Genomic DNA, 24,464 nt, shown 5'->3' on the forward strand with positions numbered 1-24,464 from the left:
AGAGCATTTGTTTCCACGAGTTGGTTGTGATCGAATGTAGTAAAATTCTGTGTTTTCATCAGCTCCTTGCAAAGATGCTATTGGAAAGGAGAAAGATGTAGTTGTTTGGTGCAAAAGTATGTAATTGTTTGTCAGTTTGTTGTTTTCTGCATCAACGCCGTCATAAAACTGCATCTGTTGATAATTTTGGGAGGGGAAATCGAGTAGAAATAATGTCAGATATGATCAACAGTCCTCTATTTCAGCATATGTTTGCCAACGAATCTCCGTTCCTTTTCCAAGTCCATTTTCTTTGCTCCCGATTCCAGCGAGATCTGCATCCATCGGCGCTGCGGGCACGTCTGGTTTCAAAATGACTCCATCATTTCGACAGCATTTTGACAAGATAGCCCATTTGAACTTTCCTTTTTGGTCGCCGAAACGGACTGGTCCAGTGCTAAAGTCTATCTTGAAACAGTTCTTTAATTTCTTGGTAACCTCAAAGTAACAGCAGCAATTTGGAATTCGGCGTCGATTTTTTGGTATTGGTAGTTGTTCAGGCCGTCGTACTCCCCACTCAAGATCGGACCAGTCATCGGTCGAAGTCCAAGAGCATTTGTGAAAAGACCTGTCAAACCGTAATCGAAGTTGAACGGAGAAGTAACCTCCAAAGAATGGACATGGGTGAGCAAGGCGGCGTAGATTCCGATTCTGGGATTTGCGTTGGCGAAAGTCATTCCAATACCTTTCTTTGGCCTCGTCCCAGCCGGTACTGCAGCGTTAGAGAGGCCTTCGTGCATCCTTAATTACTTCATTAGAAATAAAAAGAGTGGAAAATTTTACGTGAAAAGCCACTCTTCTCCACCGCCGATTTCCAAGTTCGCCCGACAGTGCTGATTCAAAACTTCTTTCGTGTATCTGATGGTCATTTGAGAACAGCCAGACCATCGATCATTGAAAAATATATCACTACGCGTATTATAATTCTTAATTTCGGGAAGAGCTTTCCAGTATTGTCTATCATTGACGATCGTGATTCCACCATACCAGCATTCATCCCTGTACGGGCAAGGAATATGACTGTCTGTATCTCCTCCTTTTATTTCTGCGTTCCAGCAGACTTTGTTCCGAGAATATGGTTCAGAATGAATTTTCTCTTGCCTTGATTGAATTCAATATTCCGCTAAAAATCTTTTAAACTCACCTAACGTTAGCGTCGACTCTTTCACAAAGATATTGATCTTGAAGTTGAGGAACACTTTCTAGCTTTGCAGTTGGAAAGCCATACTCACAGTCCATCCCAAAGTTGAGATTATAATTTCGACTCAGCTCATAATAAATCTTTGCTGTTCCCCATCGGTCACAAGATGGAGGCTCCGTTTGTGGAGGCTCTAGCGAGGGAGGGCCCCAAATGTTATTTCGATTGTTCATGTATTTCTTAAGGCCAAATTCGTCAGTGTCAGCCCACCAGTCGGCCAAGTGAAAATAATTAACCAGAACAGGAGCATCTCCACCAACCAATTCCTTTCCAAGTTCCATCAATTCGCCAGACAAATCAACTTGAGTCTTCCCATCTTTTGTAACCAGCCCGTCGTAGTAGCTCCCCACAGCAGTGGTGAACATTGCTTTTGCATGTTGGGGAAAATCATTCTTTTCAATGTCTTCTTTAAAAGTTGAGCAGGGGCAGTCATCGGAGAGTCCCATAGCTCCAAAGACCTTGATCATATCTCCCCACTTCGCGATAGCTGCTCTCGGTCCTTGATTCGATGTCACAAGAATAGTAGTCGACTCAAACGGGACAAAACCAGTTCCATCCTCTCGTTTCTTCACAAACTCCTCATAAGCTCCACCGATGTGAGATCGGGCGCCTCTCGACGTACCAAACTCGAGGTCCAGTTGTTCAACAAAACAAGTTTCATCTTCTACTGGAGTCTTGAGTTTAAGACGAGCTGCTGCTTCCAAAAGCATGCTGTAAGCATTGTCTTTGGTGTAAATCCAATAATCTAAGTAAGAGTAGAATGAAGCCAAACTTGCTGGAGAAATAATGATCACATCCTTTTCGTTCTTGTGGACGAGCATAACTGGTCCTCCATCGAGCCCCTCGCCATCTCGAGCGATATCTTTCAAAGCGGAAACCTTCCATTCTCCATTGACAGTGTGTTCTCCGCCGAAATGATCGCCTTTCAGCCACCAAAAGAAGCTATCAGACGATTCCGGCACCTTGAAGCTCGGAAAACCAAAAAGAAGGTCTCCAACTCGTCCTCTGACGTCAGTGTTCTTCTTCGTCTCCGGTGAAAATTGTCGGAAATCGTCGAAAGAAAATCGGTCGCTGAAGAAATACACGCCCAATTGATCGAAATGCCGGATGATCATTTTGCCAAGTTTGTCGTTTGACCTTGCTCCGTAATGCTTCCAGCTGTATTCTTTGAAATTGAACATTTCGTATTCTTCTTCTTTCAATTCGTCGCACTGGTCTTTTATCGGAAGGTAGTAGCCAAATCCGCCCAAAATATCGACCTCGGTGTCGAACATGTTTTTCTCTACAGTTGGATTTTTCTCTGGTCGGTCTTCATACAACCCATCGAAATTGACCTCGCAAATGTCGTCATTTTCGTCAAAGTTCTCTCCAATACAGTTGGTGTAGCAATTTATGATATTGATTGCAGGAGTACTTCCGTCATCGTACGGACTGTATTCACTAAGCGATGCAGAAATAAAGCCAGATTCCAAGGTTTGAGCGCCAGCAGTCAACTTGAACTTTCCGAGATCGTCTTTTTCGCGTTTTGAAACAAAAAATTAAACCCTTTTTTCATGAAAAATTTCTAAAACGACCCCTGCGCCGGTAAAAGTTGGAATTTCGATGGTCGTAGAATGATCATTCTTGTACTTCTCGAGCCAATAGGCACTAGTTCTTCCCTGCAATAATATCAGAAAACTCAAGAAACCAGCGGTTTCGAGGCGATTCCGCATGACTCTCTCTCTCTCTTCTATCTCTTTTCCTTTCAACTAAGAAGAGGTCTGATGGAAAGATTTGTATGCACTTGATTTTCTGGTTAATAATTTTTTCTCACAATTACGTTTTTCACACATTCAAAAACAAAGATTGATGAAATACTTGCTTCATACTCGGCATTACTCAATAATGACTCTATCATACACATTTTGTTGATTTGAACAGTGTTTATTTCAAAGAAATTGATGAAAAGTTATTGCTGGAAGTAGTTCGCTCGTAGCATCCAATTGTATGGCTAAATTCATATTTTCTCTGAATGTGCGCACTTCTTACCCAAAGAGCCCAAGGGGTCTTCTTGCTATCCCTCACCCTATTTCTTCCCCAAGCGTTGCTCTTCTCGAACAAAAAAATCAGCGTAAGCATTGAAAAAAGTTTCATTATTATGTCTCCGAGTTTGAAAGGCGTAATGGATGAACTTTTCGTCAGATACTGCTTTATATGCTCAGCTTTGAATTTTTTATGCGAGTTGACAATACTGAGGGCTTTAAAATAACATTAAAAAAGGTCGAAGGTCGCTCAGGCATAAGGTCCGTTAGGCGATTGAATAAAGGCAGTTACGCCATTTAGGACCGTTAAGACAAAAAGACGGTTCAGCCATATGGACCATATGAGTTACGGTTTTTTCGGCTATTCTTGCGGGTTCGCAGCATCAAAATTTATGATTCACAAACAAGAGAAAAGAAGTCGAATATCATATTCATCTCCTTCAAAATTGAAGATCACGTCAATATAAATTGACTTCTCAAGTATACTGTATAGAATTTTAAGTCAATAAGTACGATTTCGAGTTCAATGTTGATTTCGACAATATATTTATTCCAAATATATGACTGATCATGTATCAGATGCTCCTAAATTTCCAGCACCTGGGTTTTTTAATCAACAGTGAACTTGAAATGGTAATTCTTGATTGCAAATTCTATCCAGTATACTTGAGAAGTCAATTTATATTGACGTGATCTTCAATTTTGTCGACCAGAAAATTATTGAAAGCTGGTTATCTCAGAAGATTCTACTGATTGCTTCATCTTTTTAATTTTAGATGTGATTTCGTCTAATTCACATTATCTTTCCATCCCTGGTCTAATAAAGAAAAAACAAGTTTGATCTTTATTTTTTTTTTAGTTTTATTTTGTGAAAAGATGGTTGTAAAATATGATAAAATGATGTAAATCAGAAAGCAGGCATAAAGTACTGTTGGTAAGTTTCTTCAGCGCCGAAAGAAACAGTTTCTGGAGCGCTGAAGATTTGTTCTTGAGCATTTTCGGCGAAGACGGTTGGAGGAGAGTAGCAGCCAGAATCGGTTCCGGGACTTTTGTTTCCAGTTTGAGTTTCGACTTGAACTGGCTGTGTTTCGTAGAATTGATTGGGGTAGACTTGAGGCTGTTGGAAGTAGAATTGCTGGTTTGCTGAGAAGAAGTTTGGCATCATTTGGGTTTCTTGGCCGAAGATAGCGTTTTCTTGAGGCCAGGAAACTGACGGAGGAGAATTCGAAAGCTGAGGAGGTGAGGGCACTGTTGGCATTGCTGGAGCATTTGATGGACAAAGAGCAGTTTGAACAGGTTGATTTGAAGATTGCTGAGCGTGGCATTGTTTTCGGTATCGAGCGCGTCGGTTGGAAAACCAGATTTGAACTCGGTTTTCTGTCATGCCAGTGAGAGCGGAGAGTTCTTCGCGGACGTAGACATCTGGGTAGTGGGTTTTGAGGAAGGCGCTTTCGAGGGCGTCGATTTGCGCTGGAGTGAAATTTGTTCGAGCTCGACGGGGCTTGGTAGGCGCTGCTGGTGGAGGAGAAAGGATGATTTCGTCGGTGGATGGGTCGGTGGTGTCTCCTTCTTCAGCGCAGCCTTTGGATCGGAGATGCTTTTTGATGGCATCGACGGACGGCGGTTTTTGGACGCCATTTTTGACCATTTCTTCTCGGATCTCCCAGGCAAAGGAGAATTGTTTTCGGTACTCGACGATCAGGTACTCTTGCTCCTTGCTGACATTTGATTTTTTCTTCGATCCTCCAGAAGCGCCGGGCTTGATTTGCCCAGTTTGTTTGAAACGAGAGAGGATTTTGGAGACGCAGCCGTGGGAGACTCGAAGATCTCGGGAAATGACGCAGGGACGGATTCCCATTTGAAACATTTGGACGATTTTTTCGCGGGTTTCGAGGGACAGGGGACGACCATTGACGAAGGCACCGCCGAGTTGGTTGAGTTTCGCGCTGCTTTGCATGTTGGTTGATTTTGAAGGTTTGTTGGTTTGTTGTTGGATGATGATTGTGATTTGAGTTGTTATGAGTTCCATGAAATCGGAAGTGGGTTTTATAGGAAGGGAATAGTACGCCATCTAAGAGGGGAAGACAGCTGGAATCAGGTGCATCCGGCAGTGCAGAAGGCGCGTGATTACTTTCACCATGACTTTTTTTAAGGTGCAACCGCGGCATCATTGATTCCAGCTGCTAAGGCAAGGTGCGCCTCACTTTCAATGCATTTTGAGAGAATAGAGATTGATAGAAAGAGCCTCTTACTGTATTTTCAACTGAAGGAAACTCTTCTGTAAAACGACATCCTGAAATGACAGCAACCAATCAAAGCTGTTTCCGCTGAACAAATGTTCCATGAAGTGATTAGTTAAAATAACGGATTAGAAACTGGCCATCGGTCGAGGAAAAATTAAAAATTCGCAAAATGGCTAATGAGGCGGCAGAGCCGGAACTTTTTTCAAAATTGATCGATTCGGAAAAGGTCAGTACAAAGCGGACATATTGGTAATCTTTAGCTAACTGCTTGTCAGAACGGGGAATTAGCTTTTCGAATATGCAAAAATCGCGGCGGGTTTTGAAAAAGAAGTTTTCTTTTAACGATTTTCAACTGTAAATTCAAAACAGAAGAAGCATTAGATCATGTCTTCTGGCTTGGGAATCCGGTCAGAAGCGAGCCAAGAAACTAGAATCCGAATTCATTCTTCCACTTCCGCTGAAAATTGAAAAAGTTGATTTTGGACCAAATCGCGGCTTAAAAGTCACAATGGCAAGAGCAGGAAGCGAGCTTTCAAGAATGAAAGGAACAAACCGCAGTATCCAACACTCAAATACCCGCTGAATTTACTGTATAAACTCAGTAGTAATACATTCACCTGGCTCTTTGAAGGAATGCTATTTTTGCTCATTTTAGGCGGGACTTCCTTTTCGCCGTTTTTGAAGAAAACATCTTTCTCGGAAGTCATTTTAGAATCTTGACTCTCACGGAAAAAAATAAGGGGATCATAAATTTTCACGCGCGGGAAAAGAAAGTATCCGATCGGCGGAAATTTCGGAAATTGTTGACCTCGTTAAATTTTCTATATTTTGGCTCCTTTTGAAGGTTATTGGGCTCAAGAAACCATTTTCACGGTTTTGGAACCGTAGATAGATTTGAGAATGACCGTAGTTCTTTTACATCTGCAGATATCTTAAGGGTTTACTAGTCAAAAGTGGAAAAATCGGCTTTGAATTTATATTTTATGTTTATTTACAGTCGTATTTCTACAATTTACAGTAATCATCAACCTTTCTTCAAATCATACAGTAAGGCACAGTAATAAAAAGAATCAATGAACAAGTTGAGCATAATGATCGTTTTCGGTGAGACTCTCTCCTCGTCCGGAATCAGCCGTGATCGATCCGATTTCGGAGTATTCGTGGCCGAACTCGTTGATTTTCTGGCTCGGATTAGCAACCAGCTTGGGTTGGTAGCTGTACTGGGGGTAGGATTGGGCGGGGAGGACGTAGTCGACGTGGGAGTGCTGGGTGAAGCGGGATTGGTTAGTGACGATGGAGGGGCCAGTGCTGTAGTTGGGCGAGGGAACGAGATTGACGAAGGTGCCGTCGCGGTAGATAGTGGTGCCATCGTAGGATTGACCTTCGAAGTTCTTGTCGGATCGGTTCGATCGGGAGACAACGAGGAAAACGCACAAAATGACGAGGAAGAGCAAGCCTCCGAGGACAACACCGCCGACGGTGATCCACTGGTTCGTGGTCAGGGAAGAGTCGAGCTCGATGAGAACAGAGTCCATTCGGATCGGGGCGATTTCGGACTCGTCTTTTGTCCAGGAAATTTCGGAGAGGTGGAGAACGCCGGTGTAGGAGATTTTTATTCTGAAAGAGTGATTTTAGAATATTGATCGAAGTGGTGTTTAATGAATTTTCGGTACTTTGCGAGAAGGTTTTTGACTTACCGAATTTCGGTGACGACTTTTTCGAGCAAAAGAGGAATGATTCGATGCTCGACTTTTCTAGCGCAGTCAATGTTGTATCGCCAAGTTTCGTCGGCCGAATTCGTCACTTCAATTTGATTCAAGCAGCCTCGCGCTCGAGCGGAGACGTGAAAGACGAGTTCTGAAATATTGAGCGGCTTGGTCCATTTCATTGTCACTGTCAAAGCGCCATTCTCGCTCGCTGGAAAGGTCAAATATTCATCTTCGATTCCGTCGACCAATCGGCCAACACCGCTGAGGGAGGATTCGACGAGGCCAGTTTCTGGCTCCAGGTTGTCTCTGGGAAGACTGGAGAGGGAATAGCTCTCGAAGAAGTCGTCGCGATAGCAGCCGATCACTTCCGTTCTGATGCAGACTGGCTTGCCTTTGTCGGTTCGTGGGATGATCCGCAGGAATTTGCCGGAAATCGAGGGGGAAAGTTCGATGATGTCATCGTCGGAAGCGACTGTAAAGACGTCTGGGTGCTGGGACCAGTGTTCTCCATCGAGAGAGACGTTGAGGAAGACGGTTTCAGCTCGCTCAGACCCGCTTGGTCGGCCTTGGAGGGCGATTCTGGTGATTCTGGCGATGGAGAGGAGCTCGATCTAGAAGAATTTTTTTAGTTACAGTTATTTACAGAAGCAAGAAACAAAGAAACTTGGCTTGATCCGCACTCTGCTCAGCTGATCTCCCACAAAAGAGGGGCCACTTGAGTCGGATTTTCCGGTAAAGCGCAGCTGCGCAAAAAAGTGGCCAAAGTCAATATCAGAAATTTTCAGGGCTTTCTGAAATTTTGCACCGAGGAACCGCAGCGTCAAGAGCTGCCAAAACGCGCGAAAAGGTCAATCGATGCGAAATCTCGTGTTTGATATTAGCTGAGCGGCTTTAAATTGTGAATTGAAGCCAACTAACAGTACTGTAGTTCAGTTCTCTTTACCTGTAGATATTCGTTCAGGTCTTCAGGAGAAATGGTCGGATGGCACCAAGCTCCGGCGCCGTCCTCGTTGTTCAGTCTGGCATAATGGGCTGCTGCAGAGTCGGCGTGGCTTTTTGAGGCTTTGAAATTTCGGTCTGGAATTCGCCCGTCTTCAACGCCCAGCGGGAAGTCGCATTCTGAAAAAAATCGGGATAAGCCTTGTTGTTTTCAGCGGGACGCTTTTGCGGAAATTATACATCATCCCCCGGCATGGCCTTTTTTGGATTGGAGAAAATTGGAACACTGGCATATACAAAAGGGGATTAAAAAGGGGACAGAGTATCAAAAAAGCTTGATACTCGAGCTCGTGTTAAAACAATTCTCAAATTCTCGCTCCAATTAACCCAGACTTCGGGATTATTTTATGGCCATTCGGAATCTGACACCTTGCGTCGCTTATTTCTCAATTACAGCTGGCCCAGGTTAGTTCTGTTTGCTTTTTATTTACAAAATGTAAGCTCGGGCACAAAGCTGCGTCCTTGTCAAAATGAGAAAAGGGTAAACACATGCGGATTAGGATAGAATTTCTAGCTCTAGGCTTCTTATTCTTGGGAAAACTAATAAACAAGCTATTCAGAGGGGGTTCCCTTAGTGATTCTCGCGAATTTAACCTCTTTTGGAAACAAATTTGCTATCGAGGGGGGTTCCCTTAATGATTTTCTTCAAAAAGAAGCCATTCTGAGCTGCAATTGAAAAAACTAATCAGTGCATTTGATTCGAATTTAATCACTGTGCCCAAATTAGCCTTTGCCCCAGGCGATCGCCCAAAAGAAAATGAATTCAATAGATTCTTCAACTCGAAAAATGTCGCTGAAAATTTCACCCTGCTGAGCAGCTTTCGGAAGAACTTAAAAGCCCATCAAGTGGGTCTCTTTATTGATTCGGAAATTCAACTGACAAAAAATAATTTTTCAAATTCCGGAATAAAATAATTTCAAGCGCAAATAAGATTGTTGAGAAAATTTTCTGCTGCCAGGAAGTCGCCCGATGTTCACTTACTGTCAGATGGCAGGCGATAGGGAGGAAGTGATCTGACTGTAAATGACACGCGGCGCGATTTGATTCGCGTGATAGAGGAAGTACCTCGCTCTCAGAATTACTGTGGACGGGGAATTAAAGGATTTCGGAAAGAAATTTTTAAGAAAAAACTGAAGGGGAAATAATCTGATAATGTTAAGGTCACCGCCTTATGTAAAAACCGCCGCTATCTGAAAAATTGGCGCGTGTCCTGCTTTTCCCCGCCCTCGGAAGGAATTCTAGAGCCACTCCAAAATTCACTTTCCTCATTCACGATTTTTAAATTCGTTTAACTAATCCCGCTAAACTTACTCGTCAAAAACTTTTTCTAATGCCATTTCTGGAGGCGCGCCAGTTTTTTGCCGTTCAGCAGGGGGGAGTTAAATTTGCCGCCGCAAAAGAGCCGGAAATAGAAACCCATACTTGGATAAGGGGATCACGAGCAGAAGAGAACGACTCGCCGGAAATTGGCTCAATGCCACTGTTTTTTGAAAATTTGGGAAATTCGGAAATTCGAATAATTTTATGATGAAAAAAGCTCTTACCTTGAAAAGAGTCGCCCGCCGATGCAGCTGAAAAAATCGCGAAGAGGAGAATCTTCATGTTTTTTTTTTGGTTTCTGAAGAGGAAATGAAAGTTAGATTTTTACAAAAGTTGTATCCTTGGAAACGTTTTTTTTTTTTGTTGGGGGATGATCCGAAGGGTATTGTCGGGCAGAAGCCAAGTGGAAATCGAAATAAAGCGAATGAATACAATACGAAAAACTGTGCTTTTTCACTGGAAGATATTAAAATTACGAATGATTCAGGTGTTCGAATGATCAAAAGGGAGCCATCTGTATTCAGAAATGTGGGTTTCAATAAAAATTGCTCTCTTTAAAGATTTTTAAAGCAGATTTTAGATGAAAAAAGTGACCATTTTTTGAATTCTGATTTTTGATTTTCATAAGAAGTAAGTCCATTTTTCTGTTAACAGTAATCTTGCTACTGTAATATTTTTACCTGATTTGGAAGGAGCAGTCTTCGTTGATTTCTTCTGCTTGTATCTCTTTCTCAGTTCTTTTTGGCTTTGGAAATCGCTATTTATAAATTTAAATTATCGCCAGATTTTGGAAATGACGATTTGGGGTTTTTGGATAATGTCTCTTGATTCCGGCGTTACTCTTTTTTTTGCGGCGGGGTGATGGCGCTCTCCTTTTCCTGCGCGCGACGGAGATGGCGAGAAAGAGCTGCGCACGCGCCGCCGCGTCAAAACGCACAAGCCGAGCTGGAGCAATTGAGGTCGATGAGCTTGAAAAGCGTGATACTCTTGTTGTAGCGATCTCCGGCTGCTTTGAAGAGGGTGATACTTTTTCGTGTTTGTAAATAGCCTGGGGCGGGTGTCCAAGGGGGAAGGAGATGAAAGTAAGGAGGTGTTTTGGGCTTGTTTTTGAGATAATGTTATGGTTACACTTCCTTTGTAAATTTACTGTAGAACGCTGTTTTTTAGCCTTTTTTGCCCAAAATTACTCCAACAGGTTAGTTCTAAAAATGAACTTCTTCTTCTTTCTCGTCGAAAAAAACATGACAGTAACCATAGAAATCCGGCGATAAAATAGCTTCTCCTAAATCCCCCTCTGCATTTCTGTGCTGCAGAAGTGCTTACTGTGTGCTTGTTCTTGTATCTGGAATTTGAGTTTTAATCTTGTCCAAATTTCCGCCAAAACGACAAAAATCAAAAATCGCGTCGCTCCGTCTCCGGCTGGCCTTGGGCTCCTTTATCAGCTCTTTTTCTATTTCGCGTTATCGGAAGAGCACACAACTCGACCATTTGTACACAACAAAAGTTATCGGCAAAAGGGCCATTAGAGGGACTTAACCCCTTGTGGCATTTCGATCGAAACTAGCTGCCAGAAGAGTAATCTGTTTTAATTTTGTTGGCAGAAAGCGTCTTCAAGTTCGAGTCAGCTTTAATCGAATTTGCAGGGCCCTAACTCCATTTTTCTCAATTTCAGTTGGCGTAAAATATTCATCCCCGTCCATCTGCTCGCTAGACCTTTACATTTCAACTGACTTTTTATGCCCTCTTGATGGATTTCGTTCTTTATGCTCTCCACGGTCAAAATATGCAAATTAAAAATAACGGATTTTCTAATTCGATTATTTTGTTCTTTTACTGTTTCTTTCTTTTTCGACTTCCGGCGGGGGATGAAGACAAGGAGTAAAAAAGGGAGCCATCGATCATTTCATGAATGATTTGTTTCCAACTTATCAGTCCTTATTTGTCCCAAACCCATTTGATCCGCGCGAGATCCGAAATTCTTTCGTGCTCCACAGCCGCCGATAAAGGACGGGAAAGTTGTCCGCCTTTCCGACGCGTGATCGATCGTTCTGAGGCTTTTTTCTTACGACTTCAGAGAAAATCAAAAACAGGAAGGATTTTTCCCTCATTTTTAATTGCCAAATAAAGCCGGAACTCCTCATTTTACATCAGAAATCGACCTTCTCCGCGGTCATCGTAACCTCAAATGACCTCGAATGGCCTCAAGTGACACCAAATGTCCTCAATCGATCGAAGAAAACGTTTTCACTCAACCTCTCTTTCGTAAAAAGAACCCCCGCTTGATAGTGGCCATAATCAAGGTCAATCAGATTGGATTCCCTTTCCCGTTCCGCTTGGCGCGAAGACATCTGACTCGTAAAATCAATAGTGCTCTGTAACTAGGTGTGGGAAAAGGGAAGATTTTGCGCTTTCCGCGTGTTCCGCCATTGTGCAATTGTGTGATGAAAATCAGGTGCATGAAGAAAAACGCCTCGTTTTTTGCGTTATCTGATTCGAATCGACAGGTTCCAGCGCTTTGATATGCCCAAATGTTACGCTTCTCACTTTCCGCGTAAAACGGGCTTGAAGAAGGTGGATTCTAAGAAGTTGAAAAAAGGGGTTGTTTCGACATGTTTTACCCATTGATAAAAAAGGCTCTTTTGATGGGGGAAGGCATTCAGGATCCCGTTTTAGTTGCTGCTTTTTCTGAAGGAATTAACATAGTGATACCCTTATCAAAATTCGTCAAAGGGAAGCTTTAAACCTTAGATTGGTAAGATAAGGGTATCAGTGATACCGTATCACTATAAAGCTACATATAAGATGGGACCCTTAACGTCTATTTTCTTCAAAAAAAAACTCTTAAGGGTATCACTTTGTTAAATTCAAATAAAAAATTCAAATAAAAATTTTATTGAAAAAGTCGATTCGTGATCTCGTGAAAATCTCGTAATAGATTATTTTTTGTATCAATTTTTAATTACGATAAAAGTTGTACTTTGAAAGAATCGATCCCTTCCATTTATTTCTATTTCGTATTTAGACGAGGAAGGAACGCGAAAATCAAAGTCCGCAAATTGCGCGTGACGCCGTCTGGTCTTTCGCCAAGAAAACCTCAAAAAGATACTTTTTTCTTTCTCGAAAAACGTTAGTATCAATGATACTCCCCACGAGGGTTGATAGCCACTCTTTCGAGCATAATTTTGGGCACGCGCCCAATTTTTCGTTTTCTTTCAAGTATTTTTCAAAAACAAGGTTCCGTTTTTTTTCTTCTTTATTTTTAGGTCACATAGCATAACGAGACAGAAAATTGTCATAAAATTTCTGCGAGCTTTGTTTGTTATCTTGATGATTGCTGATGTATTTGAGGATTTGCTCGCTTTGTCGCATGTTTTCTAGCGCCTTTTGCTTGATTTCGGCCTGAACATTGGTTTTCTTAGAAAAAAGAAATTTCTACTTACAGTAAGGATGCCAGTAAAAAGCGAGGAAAAGAGCTCAAATCTCATTTTCTTCCAGATTGATACCTAAAGCGCTCAAATCAGACATTTTTAAACGGCGGACAAGTCCAATTTTAATGAGCAAATGTTTTCGCCTCCCGAACCAACGAAAATACCGCATTTTGAATCAACAACCCTAAATAAGAAATTTAAATTAAACACGAACTCGCAGCTGCAGGTTACAACTGCTCGAAACAAGCCGCAAAAAATATTTTTTTTCAAAGTTGACATTTTTGATTTTCGATTTTTGCGATTTTCTTGGCCCGAGCGAGATCCTTACTGTAAATTTAATTGGCTGTGTTTTTATTATCTGACCCTTGGCGGGTGTGTGTTTGGCGATTTCCTGTTTTGGGCGCAAACAATGCTCTTAGGAAGGGCACGAGCGGAATACACATTTTCCGGTTTACAAGTCAAGTCTACCGCTAGAGCGGATAAGCCGGAAACGAGACGAGAAATGATCGACTCAGCGGTCAAGAACCCTTTTCTTGTTGAAAACTGGGACGAGTTAATTCAATCTTGACGACTTCATTCATCATTTTCAAGAAGAATTAAGGGTATCCAAAACGATTTTTCATTCTTCTAACATTTTCAGCCAAGAAAGTAGTCAATTGATCCGAAACTTTAGCCAAAAATTTCAAATAAAAAATTCCAGGACAAGTAATTTTCCTTCCCATATTCGGCCAAAAAAGGTGCAAAACACACTTCGCTGCTCAGTAAAAATTTTCCCAGCCCCTAACCACCCTCCTCTAAAATATTTTTTAAGTTGTTTATTTACTGAACTGAACAGGTACTTGATTACGACAGAGAGGAGAAGGTGTCTTTTCCCTCTCTTCTTCGGGTAGGTGTAATCTAATTATATAAAAGACACTTTGCTCGACTTTTACTCGCCCAGAAGTGGCCCTTGAGCTCGTCGGAGTTGTGAATTTTGTCACGTGAACAAAGTCCAACTCGCTCTTCAAATGATTGTAATTTTTTTAGGAATAAATAAGTCATGGAAGGGGATATGCCGTAGGTCTTTACGAGACTATTTGTAGATATTCAGAGAGCTTAGAACACAAAAATCCTGTAAATGTAACTTTTTCGACAATTATGGTTTTTGAAAAAAACTCGTTAAAAGCTAATAATTTCCTTGCTTTAAGTTGTTTCCTCCTTTTCTCCCAATTTTCAGCAACAGGAAGCGCCTTTCCTTGCCAAGTTGTCGAAAAAGTATAAAAACTCCACGTGCTCCATAAAAATTTCAACTTGAGGAAATCACTTTCACGGCCAAGTTCTCGTCATTGTCCAGAAATTTGGGAAGTCGTTACAAATAATGAAAAAAAAAACGAAACAATAAAAAAAACTTCATTTTTTCCAACAAAGAAGGAGGCTTTTTGCAACTTCCTCTTTCCCATGTCCGAGATTGAGGATTCTTTTCTAGAAAGATAAAAAAATAACCATAAAGTTGGTTAGATTACATCTCATATGAATTTATAATGGAAAGGAAAGTCATGAACCTAGAATTTAATTTAATCTAATTTTGACGCCTCCGAAAATAGAGTAGAGAGAGAAATATGCTATTCTCATTAGCGGAGGTCCCTTATCACTGAAATCGACCGAAAACGAGCTCATTCTTGACCTCCTGGTCTGAGAATAACAATCGAGAATGACGTCCCAGTGTTATCGACAGAAATCGTCATAATAAGCTCATCCCACGCTGCGCCCGATCAGCATTATTGCCTTTTTCTGCTGCTCTATAAAATTGACTCCAAAACTCGATAAGCGTCAATTGAATCTTCTGAATTGACTTCTGGAAACTTTCTATTTGCATTTCAAAGTCTTAGAATCTTAAGCAAGCAATAATTTCGCAGTTTCGACAAGGAGTAAGACAAAACTCTGACACGATAATTGCATCCGCAAAGGAAGTGTTCTCACACTCGTTTGTTTTCCTTTCCTTCCTGTCCTTTTCTCGCTTGAGCTGGTTGATAAACGATAACGAATTATTCGAATTCGAAACGCTGCTGATAATTAGCAGCGTAATTCGAGCTGGCTACAAGTTCCATTCCACTGCGCCTCCTTTTCTAGTGCTATTTTCCCAGGACTGACCCTTCCGGAAACTTCAAATTTGGAGATCGAAAGAATCGAGTTTTCGAGACGGTCGTAAATCGACCTGGTCGTTCTCAGAGTGTCGCTGCCAGCTTGATGAACTTTGTCTTGATTTTTTAGAATGCGTAAAAATGAACGTTCTCGTTTCTTATTTACGGCGTGTTACTTCAATAATGGATGGGCAAGACGCCCGATTTCCGGTGCATAATGGACAGACCTTTCCAATTCTTGTTTTTCATTAAAATTTTTCATAAGATTGGGGTGAGTAACACCCTTAAATTTGAAAATGTTAAGTAAGAAGTGGATAACGGTGGTATATCCTTAAGAAAAGTCGTAATCTTAAGGGTCCAACACTTGATTAAAACTTTTGAAATACTCACTTTGCCAGGGACACCCTTATTCGCTGAGATTTATCCGCTCAAAGTGGCGTCTCTTTAGGTGCCCCTCTCTTGGAAAAGAGGCAAATATTTAGGTGATCAAAACGGTAAAGAGGCCGCGTTTGAATCGGCGAAACCGCGAATTTACGAATCATTATATTTGCAAGTACGTCCGGCCTCGAGTCCGTGATTTATCTTCAAGCCGGTTGAGAAAGAAAAATACGATCATGAGAAAGAGTGTTTTTTACACTCTTGATAAAAAGAAAAGCCGAAAAATAAATTTGAATTGTGGAAATTAGAGTTTTTGTTTCAAATTTTCAGCGGCGAATTCTTTTGAAAAAATGATATTCAGATTAATTTTAGACGGATGAAATTATGTCTCACCGAAGGATGATGCTTTTAGACGTCAGAAGTCTTCGAGCCAAAAGTTTTCGAAGTGCGAAAAAGCTAAAGTAAGTTTCAGAGCAATACTTGATCAAAACGATCAAGTACCAATTCCCGAAGAAAAAGAAGTGGCACATGGAGAAGCACGTGATATCGTGATGGAAAGATGGAAAATTTGGCCGAGCTCTTGTGGGAAATTAGAAGATCATCCTATAACTCGAGAGTGCTCGAGATCAAGGTCGTCAACTTATATCACACAGCTGTATAAAACACTCTATTTGCCATCAACAACGAAAAACGGGTTCTCAAATAAATTTCGTCGAAAATTTTCTTTCAAGAAAAAAGTATCGTTTTGAAGAACAGATTTTCTCGATCAGAAATTGCGGAAATCGCTTGATCCGCCGCGTGTTCTTCAGACAAGCCATTTTCCGGAATTGAAAATTGCGCGAAATTCAAAACCGCTTGGCCGGCTCCGAAGACCCCCGCTGAGCTGAAAATGATCCGCGCTCTGATCCGCGCGATCTTTTACTTTTTTACTTTTTGGAAAGTAGTTCAAAGCGGCCGCCGCCCAGCGCCTTGTTTGATACAAAAGATGATTGCAAGAAAAAGTAAGATGGATTTTTTGCTGGAATCAGATGAGTCCGATTCTTTTTTGATTGATTTTCTTTGCTTGGAAATTGCTTTTCTCGCGCCAGAAGGTGATATTTGAGGAAATAATTCTTGTATTTTCCGTTAATTAATTTTCCAATAATTTGGTCAAATAACTTGAAGCGGTTAAACTTGAAAAAGGTCGAAAATCTCAACTTCGAAACCCAGGTCAACTTTTGCTTTTTGTCGAAAAGGATGGTTATTTTGCTTGAAAAGTGAGTTGGTTATTTGCAAACACCTGAGCACCGATGGTGAAAATCGATATTTTTACGTCCGAGGCCTATTTATGAGCTGTGGAAGAATCGTCCGTTGTTTGTGTTCTTGCCGCTCCCTGAGAAAACAAAGGATTAACTTTTAGTGCTGTTAACGGAAGCGCGTTTTCAATTTTCCCGACCGATGGGAAGTCGAAAGAGTCAGCTGAGGCAGTAAATTTTAGACCCGCGGGATGATAGGAACGCGAAGGTCAGTCTGATTCTCCTTTTTAAAGGGTGTCTCCTTAACAGGAAAGTCTTCTTTTTTTCATCTAGAATTTGAATTTCTTTATAAAAGAGCTTAAAAATGGTCAATTAGAGCTGATCTCCTTATATTAGCACTGACGCCCTTAAGAAATCTTTTATCTTAAGGGTGTATGAGATGATTCGACTCGAAATTCAATAAGCTTTCTTTTGGTGCAAAACTTTAAGGGTCTCCTAAATGATTTTAAGAAGCTACGGTCGCCTGAAATCTCCTGTTTTTGAGAAAATTGGCCGGTGAAATAGGTCAACCCCATTCAGAAAAAGTCCGCCTTGGCTCTTCAAGGGATTTTTGACATTTGCTTTTGTAACTTTCGAATAAAGTAAAGCTCAAGTTCTCGCTTTGATCTTGCTCGGCGTTTTCTGTTGAAGTTGGATTATGCTTTTTTTCACCAGACCCATTTTTGCCAATTTGGATCGGGCTGTGTTTGGGCACGCGCTTGATCAGTGTGACGGCTTGACGGAAAAGTGGACAATAGAACAGGGAGACCCTTAATGACTTGGAAAGTGGGTCGAAATTCTGGTACTTTCTTTTGATGCAAAAATTTGGCGTTATTGAAAAAATAATGAATTGATTTTTGCAATTTGCGGAGAAAATCCCTTTCCTTAAAAATGGTAAGCTTTGGGCACACAGGTAGCTGTCCAAAATCACGCCCGGAAATGTCCGGGGCAAATTTAAACTGGCCTTAGGCGAGTTATTCCGCGCTAATTCCTGCACATACGGAATTTTCTCGGAGCTAATTGTTCATCGATTTATTTTTAGATTTTGAAAATTTCTGAAATGAAAAAATTTTTGGGACAGAAAATTTTAGATGGGATTAGCGGACGAGCAAATGGTGGAGGAGGAGGATTAGCGCGGATGAAGTCGCCAGGCGCATTGATTTTCTAGAAAAGCGCAACGGGAGTCGACAATCCTCTTCAGAATGTCACATCTCCCGCCGCGCTCTCAAGAAATTCAGGCTCAGAAAGGAAATTACTATAAATCTGGCTAAAGCTGCTTCAAGAAAAAAAAAGTTCAGTTACTGTTTCTTTTTTAATTATTGGGGATCTCCGTTTCGTTTCAATAGCGAATATGCGGGATTTCAGCCAATCAGAAGCGAGATTTCTCTCTGTCTGCCAATAAAAAACCAAACCCCTGAAAAACCTCAGAGAGAGCTTCTTGAGTAGGGGATTTTTTGATTGGCGGAGACGAAAAATTCTTGCTTCTGATTGGCTGAAATCCCCAATAATCATCATAGAAACAGATCTGTCTTATCTTCGTCAGTTTTTTCTTCTTCAAGCGTTTTCTTCCAGCGTCGTAAATCGACCTGTTGAATTTAATCTGCATTTTGGCATCCGGGACCACCATCGAGGAATTCGCGCCTTGCAGCTGATCATTTCGTTTTTATTGAGCTTGGATCCTTATTTTTTACACGACAGCTGCAGCGCTGACTTTTTATTGACACTTTTTATTGTAATTACTCGTTTATTTTTCATAAATAAACTATGATCGAATTTCGGTCGGCCAAATCATGTTTCCGTGTTTTCAAAATCGTCATAATCCGTCAATTATAAAACATAAGTCTGTTGCTATTTTTTCTGTTCCCACGCGGAGGGGGGCGAGTTTTTTACTGAATGGATATTTAGCTTATCGAAAATCAGCTTCATTTACTCGTGGATTTGTTCTCAGCTGAATTTCGAGGCGATTGGTAAGTAAATATCTTAAATAATTCCGCCAAAGCCAGGTTGATAAACACTTCCTCAGAAGATGAAAAACTTCAAAGGAAAGAAACCCTCTCAGCCGGAAACCGGCGATTCAAAACTCGTGAGCGGAGGATTATGGCTTCATGCCCGCTTTTTTTTCATGCTCAAGTACTGTTTTTTGCTGATAAAGATGATGATGAAGAAGCGGCTCCTCGGATAAAGAAAAGTTAACAAATTTATACGATCTCGATTTCAATTTTTAATGCAAAGCATGACTCACAGCCGGTCCGTCTGACAGACAAAATCGTCTTAATGACCAGCTTTTGGAAATTACGATTCCTGGGCTGGAATCATAAATCTTGGATTTGGAGCTTTTTCAAGTTTAAAAATTCATGCAAAAATTGTCAGTCTCGGGCGTTACTTCTCACAGCTTCTTGAATTTATGCTACAGGTGCTAATTTTACTGTAATTGGCTTGGCAGTAAATCGTCGACAAGGACGAATTGCCGCTATAAAGAATCATGCCCTTGAGTGGCAATAAAGCTCAATTTCAAATTTCCATGAATAAAATTCCAAAAAGAATAAAGAAAAAAATCGATGCACTAACTACTCATTATCATTTATACATCTCGAGCTTGTTTAAATCACGTGTTTATGTATGCCAAGGCATTGTTCCCCTACCCCTTGGCAGGCAGATGCTCATGAGTGTCCACAGATGTTGGTGAAATAATATTCAAAATTTTCGTAGGTTTTTGGAGTTTTTTGGAGGAATAAATATTTGCGCCTCCTTTTGGGAAAAAAGATGATAATTAGGGAAGACTTGTGTACTTGAGCTTTGCGACTTGACATTCCAGGTGGCCAAAATAAAGAAATTACATGCACTTGGCCTTGCGGGTCACGTGAACGGCGGATTAGCCTAGTTTGGGGAAATATTTTGAGTACTTTTAGTGATTTTTTGGGTAATTAATGATTTTATGCAAACAGCATTTCGATCTTGCTTTTTGCTTTGAAATTTACCTCAACTGAATTGAGTCAACTCAAAAATTAAGGGAGTCAGTAAGTTCACAAAAAAAAAGTCCATGAAAACCTGATCGTCTATCTTTACTCCTTTGTCCGATAAAAACTCCGGTAATGCGCCTTTTTATTGCACCCATAAACTCGGCATCCCTTTTTCTTATCTACCGTAATTGCTCGCTCTGCGCGAATTTCGGCACTTTCCGTCCCTCTTTTACTACACGATGGAAAGTTTTTATATCTCAAATAAAAGCCCCTGCCCACGTGTTGACAAGTTCCTGATTTTGTGATTTGAAGCCACTGAAGTCAGAATCGAATAACTTATTCATGCGTACGGAAACTGCTTTTGTATATTCTGGCGTATCATATCTTCCGCCGCACGTGCAATTTTATTTTCGGTGTTTTCAGCTGTTCCAACACTCGATTTTTCGAATCCTCGATCGCTAATTTTTTCATTCAGAATTCTTGGGCTTTTGATATTCTTTTCAAATGATGAAAAACATTCGATCGAGAAGTCGCTATCATAATCGCCATTTTCTTTTTGATTTTATTCCAAAAATAATTTTAACACCATCTTTTAGTAGCTTCTTCCAAAAACAGCTTGAGATAATCCAAGATCAAGAAATTTGCAAAACTCGCGCTCTTCTTTGATCCGCCGCTATTTACCTTGCTCAAAAATTTCTAGCACCTTTTCCGTGTTTTCTTGACCTGAAGCTGTTTTCGCCCGTTTGATAAGAAATGCACTTTTTAACCTCTTGACATGTGTTGCGCAAAATAAGGGTTGAGGAGTTGAGGAGTTGTGTATTACATAAAAAACGAGCTGCTTATTATTATTGGCGTCAAATACCGTTCTATTCAGCTCGGAAATAAAAAGGCGCATCATAAATCAGAGCGGCCCTTTGAAGTCGCCCGAATGTGCAAATTACCGCAAGAGCAAATACTATTCCAAACAAAATAAATTACAAATCGCCAAATTTCCAATTCGATTTTGTCAATTCAAAAATCTCAATATTCAAATCTCAACAAAGGGAGGGCTTTTATTGCCTTTGAAAAGTAGGTTTGAAGCGTTGAATTTTGGCAAAAGATTTTAATATCCGAAAGTCAATGGGGAGGAAATTGAGGACGAGGGGAGAAAGAGGGTTTTTGTTGAACTTGGCAACTAAAAAGAATAAATTTCAAGAAACGAAGCATAAATTTAGGGGCCGAAAATAATCTCTCTTCCTTGATTTCAAGTGCTCACATAGTGACTGGTGAAGTAACTTCGACCTCGTTCTGGATCATCACGCACCAGAGACAGAAGAAGGAAAGCAAGCAGTCACTGAACTAGTGTTACTCTTACTTATCTTCTCTTAATTTACTTGATAGCTGAGCCGTCGATTCCCCGAAGCTGTCGAATCTCGCCACGCTGGCTGCAGGAAATGCAGCACCAGCTCTGAAAAAGTTTAGTCTTCCTTGATTTCTTTCGATTTGGAAGCTAACGATTGGCAAGCAGCAGGACAAAATACAAGTTGCAGTTCCCGACTGGCCCATTTTCTCAACAACAGCTTTGTGGGACAAACAAGGGCACCAGAAAGTCTTGCAGCAGATTCCGACATCCGAGCAGCAACTTTTTGCAAATATAAACGGCAAAACTTAACATATTTATTCAAATTTCATTCGTTCCTGAATAGCCCGCTTCGAAACTCCCCGGTAGGAGCTTTAAGCACTTTTGGCTGCTGCGTTACAGTCATTTTTGTCGAAAAGTAAAGTTGCTCTGAATGTAAAAATGAAGAAAAACAAAGAAAATCAGCAGAAATGCACCTCACACTCTTGTTAGAAATTTACTCAATGAGAAAAATGGAGACGTGGCGATTTTTTAAATTGTTTTATTTTATCCTTCAGCCGAGTGGAGGACTCTCGCCCAAGTGGACTCTCGCCCAAGTGGACTCCCGCCCAAGATGGACTCCCGCCCAAGTTGGGCGAGAGTCCTTTGGGCGAGAGTCCATGTGGAAATTTTCAACAATGAGAAACAGAAAGTTGGGCGAGAGTCCTCCACTCCAATTGTTAATGACTATTCAATGACAAAAGAAAGCAATGAGCTGTATATAATATATATGCAATGTACTTTGTATAAATTAAAGTTAGGGTTAGGGGGCACTGGGCAAAATGACAGAACAACCTTACCCGAGGGGGATAGGCTAGGGTTAGTTAGGGTTACTGAAGGTAACCCTAAGTAACCCTAGACTAGACCCCGGCATCTTAGGACCTAAGGGGCGAAGCCCCGTGGTAAGGGGCAATTAGATTTGATAATTTCGGCTGAAAAGCGGTGCAGTAAGACTTACCTTCTCTTTCAACTTAGTCGAGGATAAGTACTTTTTGAGAGTTCCAGTTTTATTAGCAAAGGTCAATATTTTCTCACGTCAAAGAATTTATGCTTTCGCTTATTTTGCTGGACAAACCGAAACTGGAACTCTCAAAAAGTGCTAATCGTCGACTAGGTTGAAAAGAAGGTAAGTCTTACTGCACCACTTTTGTCATTGAATAGTCATTAACAATTGGAGTGGAGGACTCTCGCCCAAGATCGGCTCTCGCTCAACTTTCTGTTTCTCATTGTTGAAAATTTCCACATGGACTCTCGCCCAAGATGGACTCCCGCCCAAGTTGGGCGAGAGTCCTTTGGGCGGGAGTCCACTTGGGCGAGAGTCCACTTGGGCGAGAGTCCTCCACTCCCTTCAGCCACTCCTCATAGGCTGCTCCTTGATCGCGCGGAATCCTGGATCGCGCGGATCCCGGATCGCGCGAATTCCTTGATCACGCGGATCGGGTGATTCAGGATTCCGCGCGATCCAGGATTTCGAATGAAATTGGAAATTCAATTTACAATTCTGCTTTTCTTATTAAAAACGGGTAGAAATGGTGTTAAACCATGTAATAATTATCTTTTCAATGTAGAAATTTAAGAATATCAACTAAAAAGAACCTTCAACTAAATCTTCACTCAACTATTTTTGATTGTTTGATTTCCGGGACCTTCTTTTATACGCAGGGATTAGCAACGCTCAAGGTCCATTTGGAGGTGACAAATGGAAGGCAGTCCCGGATTTTTGCAGGAACAGAATAGAATAAATATTGAGAGCTACTCTTATTTTAAGTTAATTATCATAATTAACGATTCCCTTCATTTCCTTCTCTTGATTCTTTTCAAAACATTTCTCAAATATTTGTCTGACCCTGCGAAAATCCGGGACTGCCTTCCATTTGTCACCTCCAAATGGACCTTGAGCGCTGCTTATCCCTGCGTATAAAAGAAGGTCCCGGAAATCAAGCAATCAAAAATAGTTGAGTGAAGATTTCGTTGAAGGTTCTTTTTAGTTGATATTCTTAAATTTCTACATTGAAAAGATAATAATTACATGGTTTAACACCAGTTCTGGCCGTTTTTAATAACAAAAGCAGAATTGTAAATTGAATTTCTGATTTCATTCGAAATCCTGGATCGCGCGGAATCCTGAATCACCCGATCCGCGTGATCAAGGAATTCGCGCGATCTGGGATCCGCGCGATCCAGGATTCCGCGCGATCCAGGAGCAGCCCTCCTCATATCTATTCAGTCAAATTAAACTCTTGAATTTCCGATTCCCATGATTGCCTGTATAACAATTGGTCGTTCACTGAAAGATAACTGTAATTCACAAAATCTTTGAAGCAAGAAAATCTAAAATTCCTAATTGGCAATAAATAAAAGAATTCTTGAGATTTGGTGGCGTCAATTTGACAGAAAGTGCTTGTCCCTGTCGCTTGAAGTCTTCTGAGAGGAACAATATTGACTGAGAACGAAATCGTGCTTGTTAGAAATTCGAAAGCGCACCGCACCCAGCACCTGGCAGGACTTTTCCTGTCAATTTTCTGACTCTCAGGGCTAATTTTTCTGTTCTAATGACCGAAGATCTTATGGAAGCGGTCATTTTCTTTCAAGTTATGAATTTATTTTCAGGAAAGACAGTAGTCAAAAAGAGATTGTATTTACTGTCAGTGTTGCTGATTTTTCTTGAATCAGAATTGCTGATCATCAGCTTTTGGTGTAACTTCGACTTCGTTCTGGATCATCACGCACCAGAGACAGCAACAAGACAGCAGAAAGTCCCTAAATCAGCCCTTTCAATTGTATTTTTCTGATTAACTTGCTTGAAAGCCGAGCCATCGATTCCCCGAAGCTTTCGAATCTGGCCTCTCTGGTTGGAGGAGATGCAGAACCACGTCTAAAAATATTTCAGCCTATTCTTGATCGTGCAACTAGAAATTTACGATCGGGCACCAGCAAGAAAGAAGACAAGTTGCAGTTCCCGGCTGGTTCATTTTCTCATTCACAGCTTTATGCGAGAGACAAGGGCACCAGCAAGTCTTGCAACAGATTCCGACATCCGAGCAGCAGCTTTTCAGAATGATAAAAAAATTCATAGATAAGAATTCATCGTAAAAATTCTCATTAAAATTTCACTCGTTCCTGAAAAGTCCGTTTCGGAACTCGTTGCTCGGTCCTTTGAACTCTTCCGGCTGCTCAGTTACAGTCATTTTTTCTTGCGAGACTGAAGTTACTCTGAAGATTAATGAAGAAAAAATGAAATGAGTCTTTCAGTTTGGTTCAAAATCGACTTACTGAATGGATATCCTTGCTGAGAAATTCTGTGCAATTATTAAAATCATTTATCAGTTCCGTTGACCACTCCCTATATTTATACAGTCGCCGTTAACTCAAGTATTTCCCAGATTCTTAGTCTTC

At 41.0% G+C, this 24,464-nt stretch overlaps 4 protein-coding genes and 1 long non-coding RNA gene across 5 annotated transcripts; all 5 read right to left on the reverse strand.

The window, feature by feature from the left end:
- Positions 1–225: 225 nt before the first annotated feature.
- LOC145712324 (uncharacterized) lies at positions 226–3,140 on the reverse strand. The gene is made up of 5 exons (XM_081790009.1): positions 3,095–3,140; positions 1,184–2,750; positions 823–1,140; positions 478–780; positions 226–436 (listed from the first exon to the last, which is right to left on the reverse strand). Exons 1-5 carry the CDS (start codon positions 3,138–3,140, stop codon positions 226–228), a joined length of 2,445 nt encoding a protein of 814 aa, XP_081646135.1.
- A 1,025-nt stretch (positions 3,141–4,165) lies between these two features.
- On the reverse strand, positions 4,166–5,329 carry LOC145712326 (paired box protein Pax-3-A-like). Its single transcript, XM_081790010.1, has one exon. It carries the CDS (start codon positions 5,327–5,329, stop codon positions 4,166–4,168), a length of 1,164 nt encoding a protein of 387 aa, XP_081646136.1.
- A 1,156-nt stretch (positions 5,330–6,485) lies between these two features.
- On the reverse strand, positions 6,486–10,343 carry LOC145711094 (discoidin domain-containing receptor 2-like). The gene is made up of 5 exons (XM_081788822.1): positions 10,211–10,343; positions 9,755–9,828; positions 8,154–8,329; positions 7,199–7,821; positions 6,486–7,118 (listed from the first exon to the last, which is right to left on the reverse strand). The coding sequence occupies exons 2-5, from the start codon at positions 9,810–9,812 to the stop codon at positions 6,572–6,574; spliced, it is 1,404 nt and encodes a 467-aa protein (XP_081644948.1). The 5' UTR covers positions 9,813–9,828; positions 10,211–10,343; the 3' UTR covers positions 6,486–6,571.
- Positions 10,344–20,822: 10,479 nt separating this feature from the next.
- LOC145695333 (uncharacterized) lies at positions 20,823–21,307 on the reverse strand. Its single transcript, XM_081772333.1, has 3 exons — positions 21,185–21,307; positions 21,064–21,137; positions 20,823–21,023 (listed from the first exon to the last, which is right to left on the reverse strand). The coding sequence occupies exons 1-3, from the start codon at positions 21,233–21,235 to the stop codon at positions 20,942–20,944; spliced, it is 207 nt and encodes a 68-aa protein (XP_081628459.1). The 5' UTR covers positions 21,236–21,307; the 3' UTR covers positions 20,823–20,941.
- A 2,369-nt stretch (positions 21,308–23,676) lies between these two features.
- On the reverse strand, positions 23,677–24,112 carry LOC145695302 (uncharacterized). Its single transcript, XR_014133688.1, has 3 exons — positions 23,990–24,112; positions 23,870–23,943; positions 23,677–23,828 (listed from the first exon to the last, which is right to left on the reverse strand). It is a non-coding gene; the product is annotated as an uncharacterized LOC145695302 (long non-coding RNA).
- Positions 24,113–24,464: the final 352 nt, after the last annotated feature.

Source organism: Oikopleura dioica, chromosome 1 (assembly GCF_907165135.1).
Source record: "Oikopleura dioica chromosome 1, OKI2018_I68_1.0, whole genome shotgun sequence".
NCBI lineage: Eukaryota > Metazoa > Chordata > Appendicularia > Copelata > Oikopleuridae > Oikopleura > Oikopleura dioica.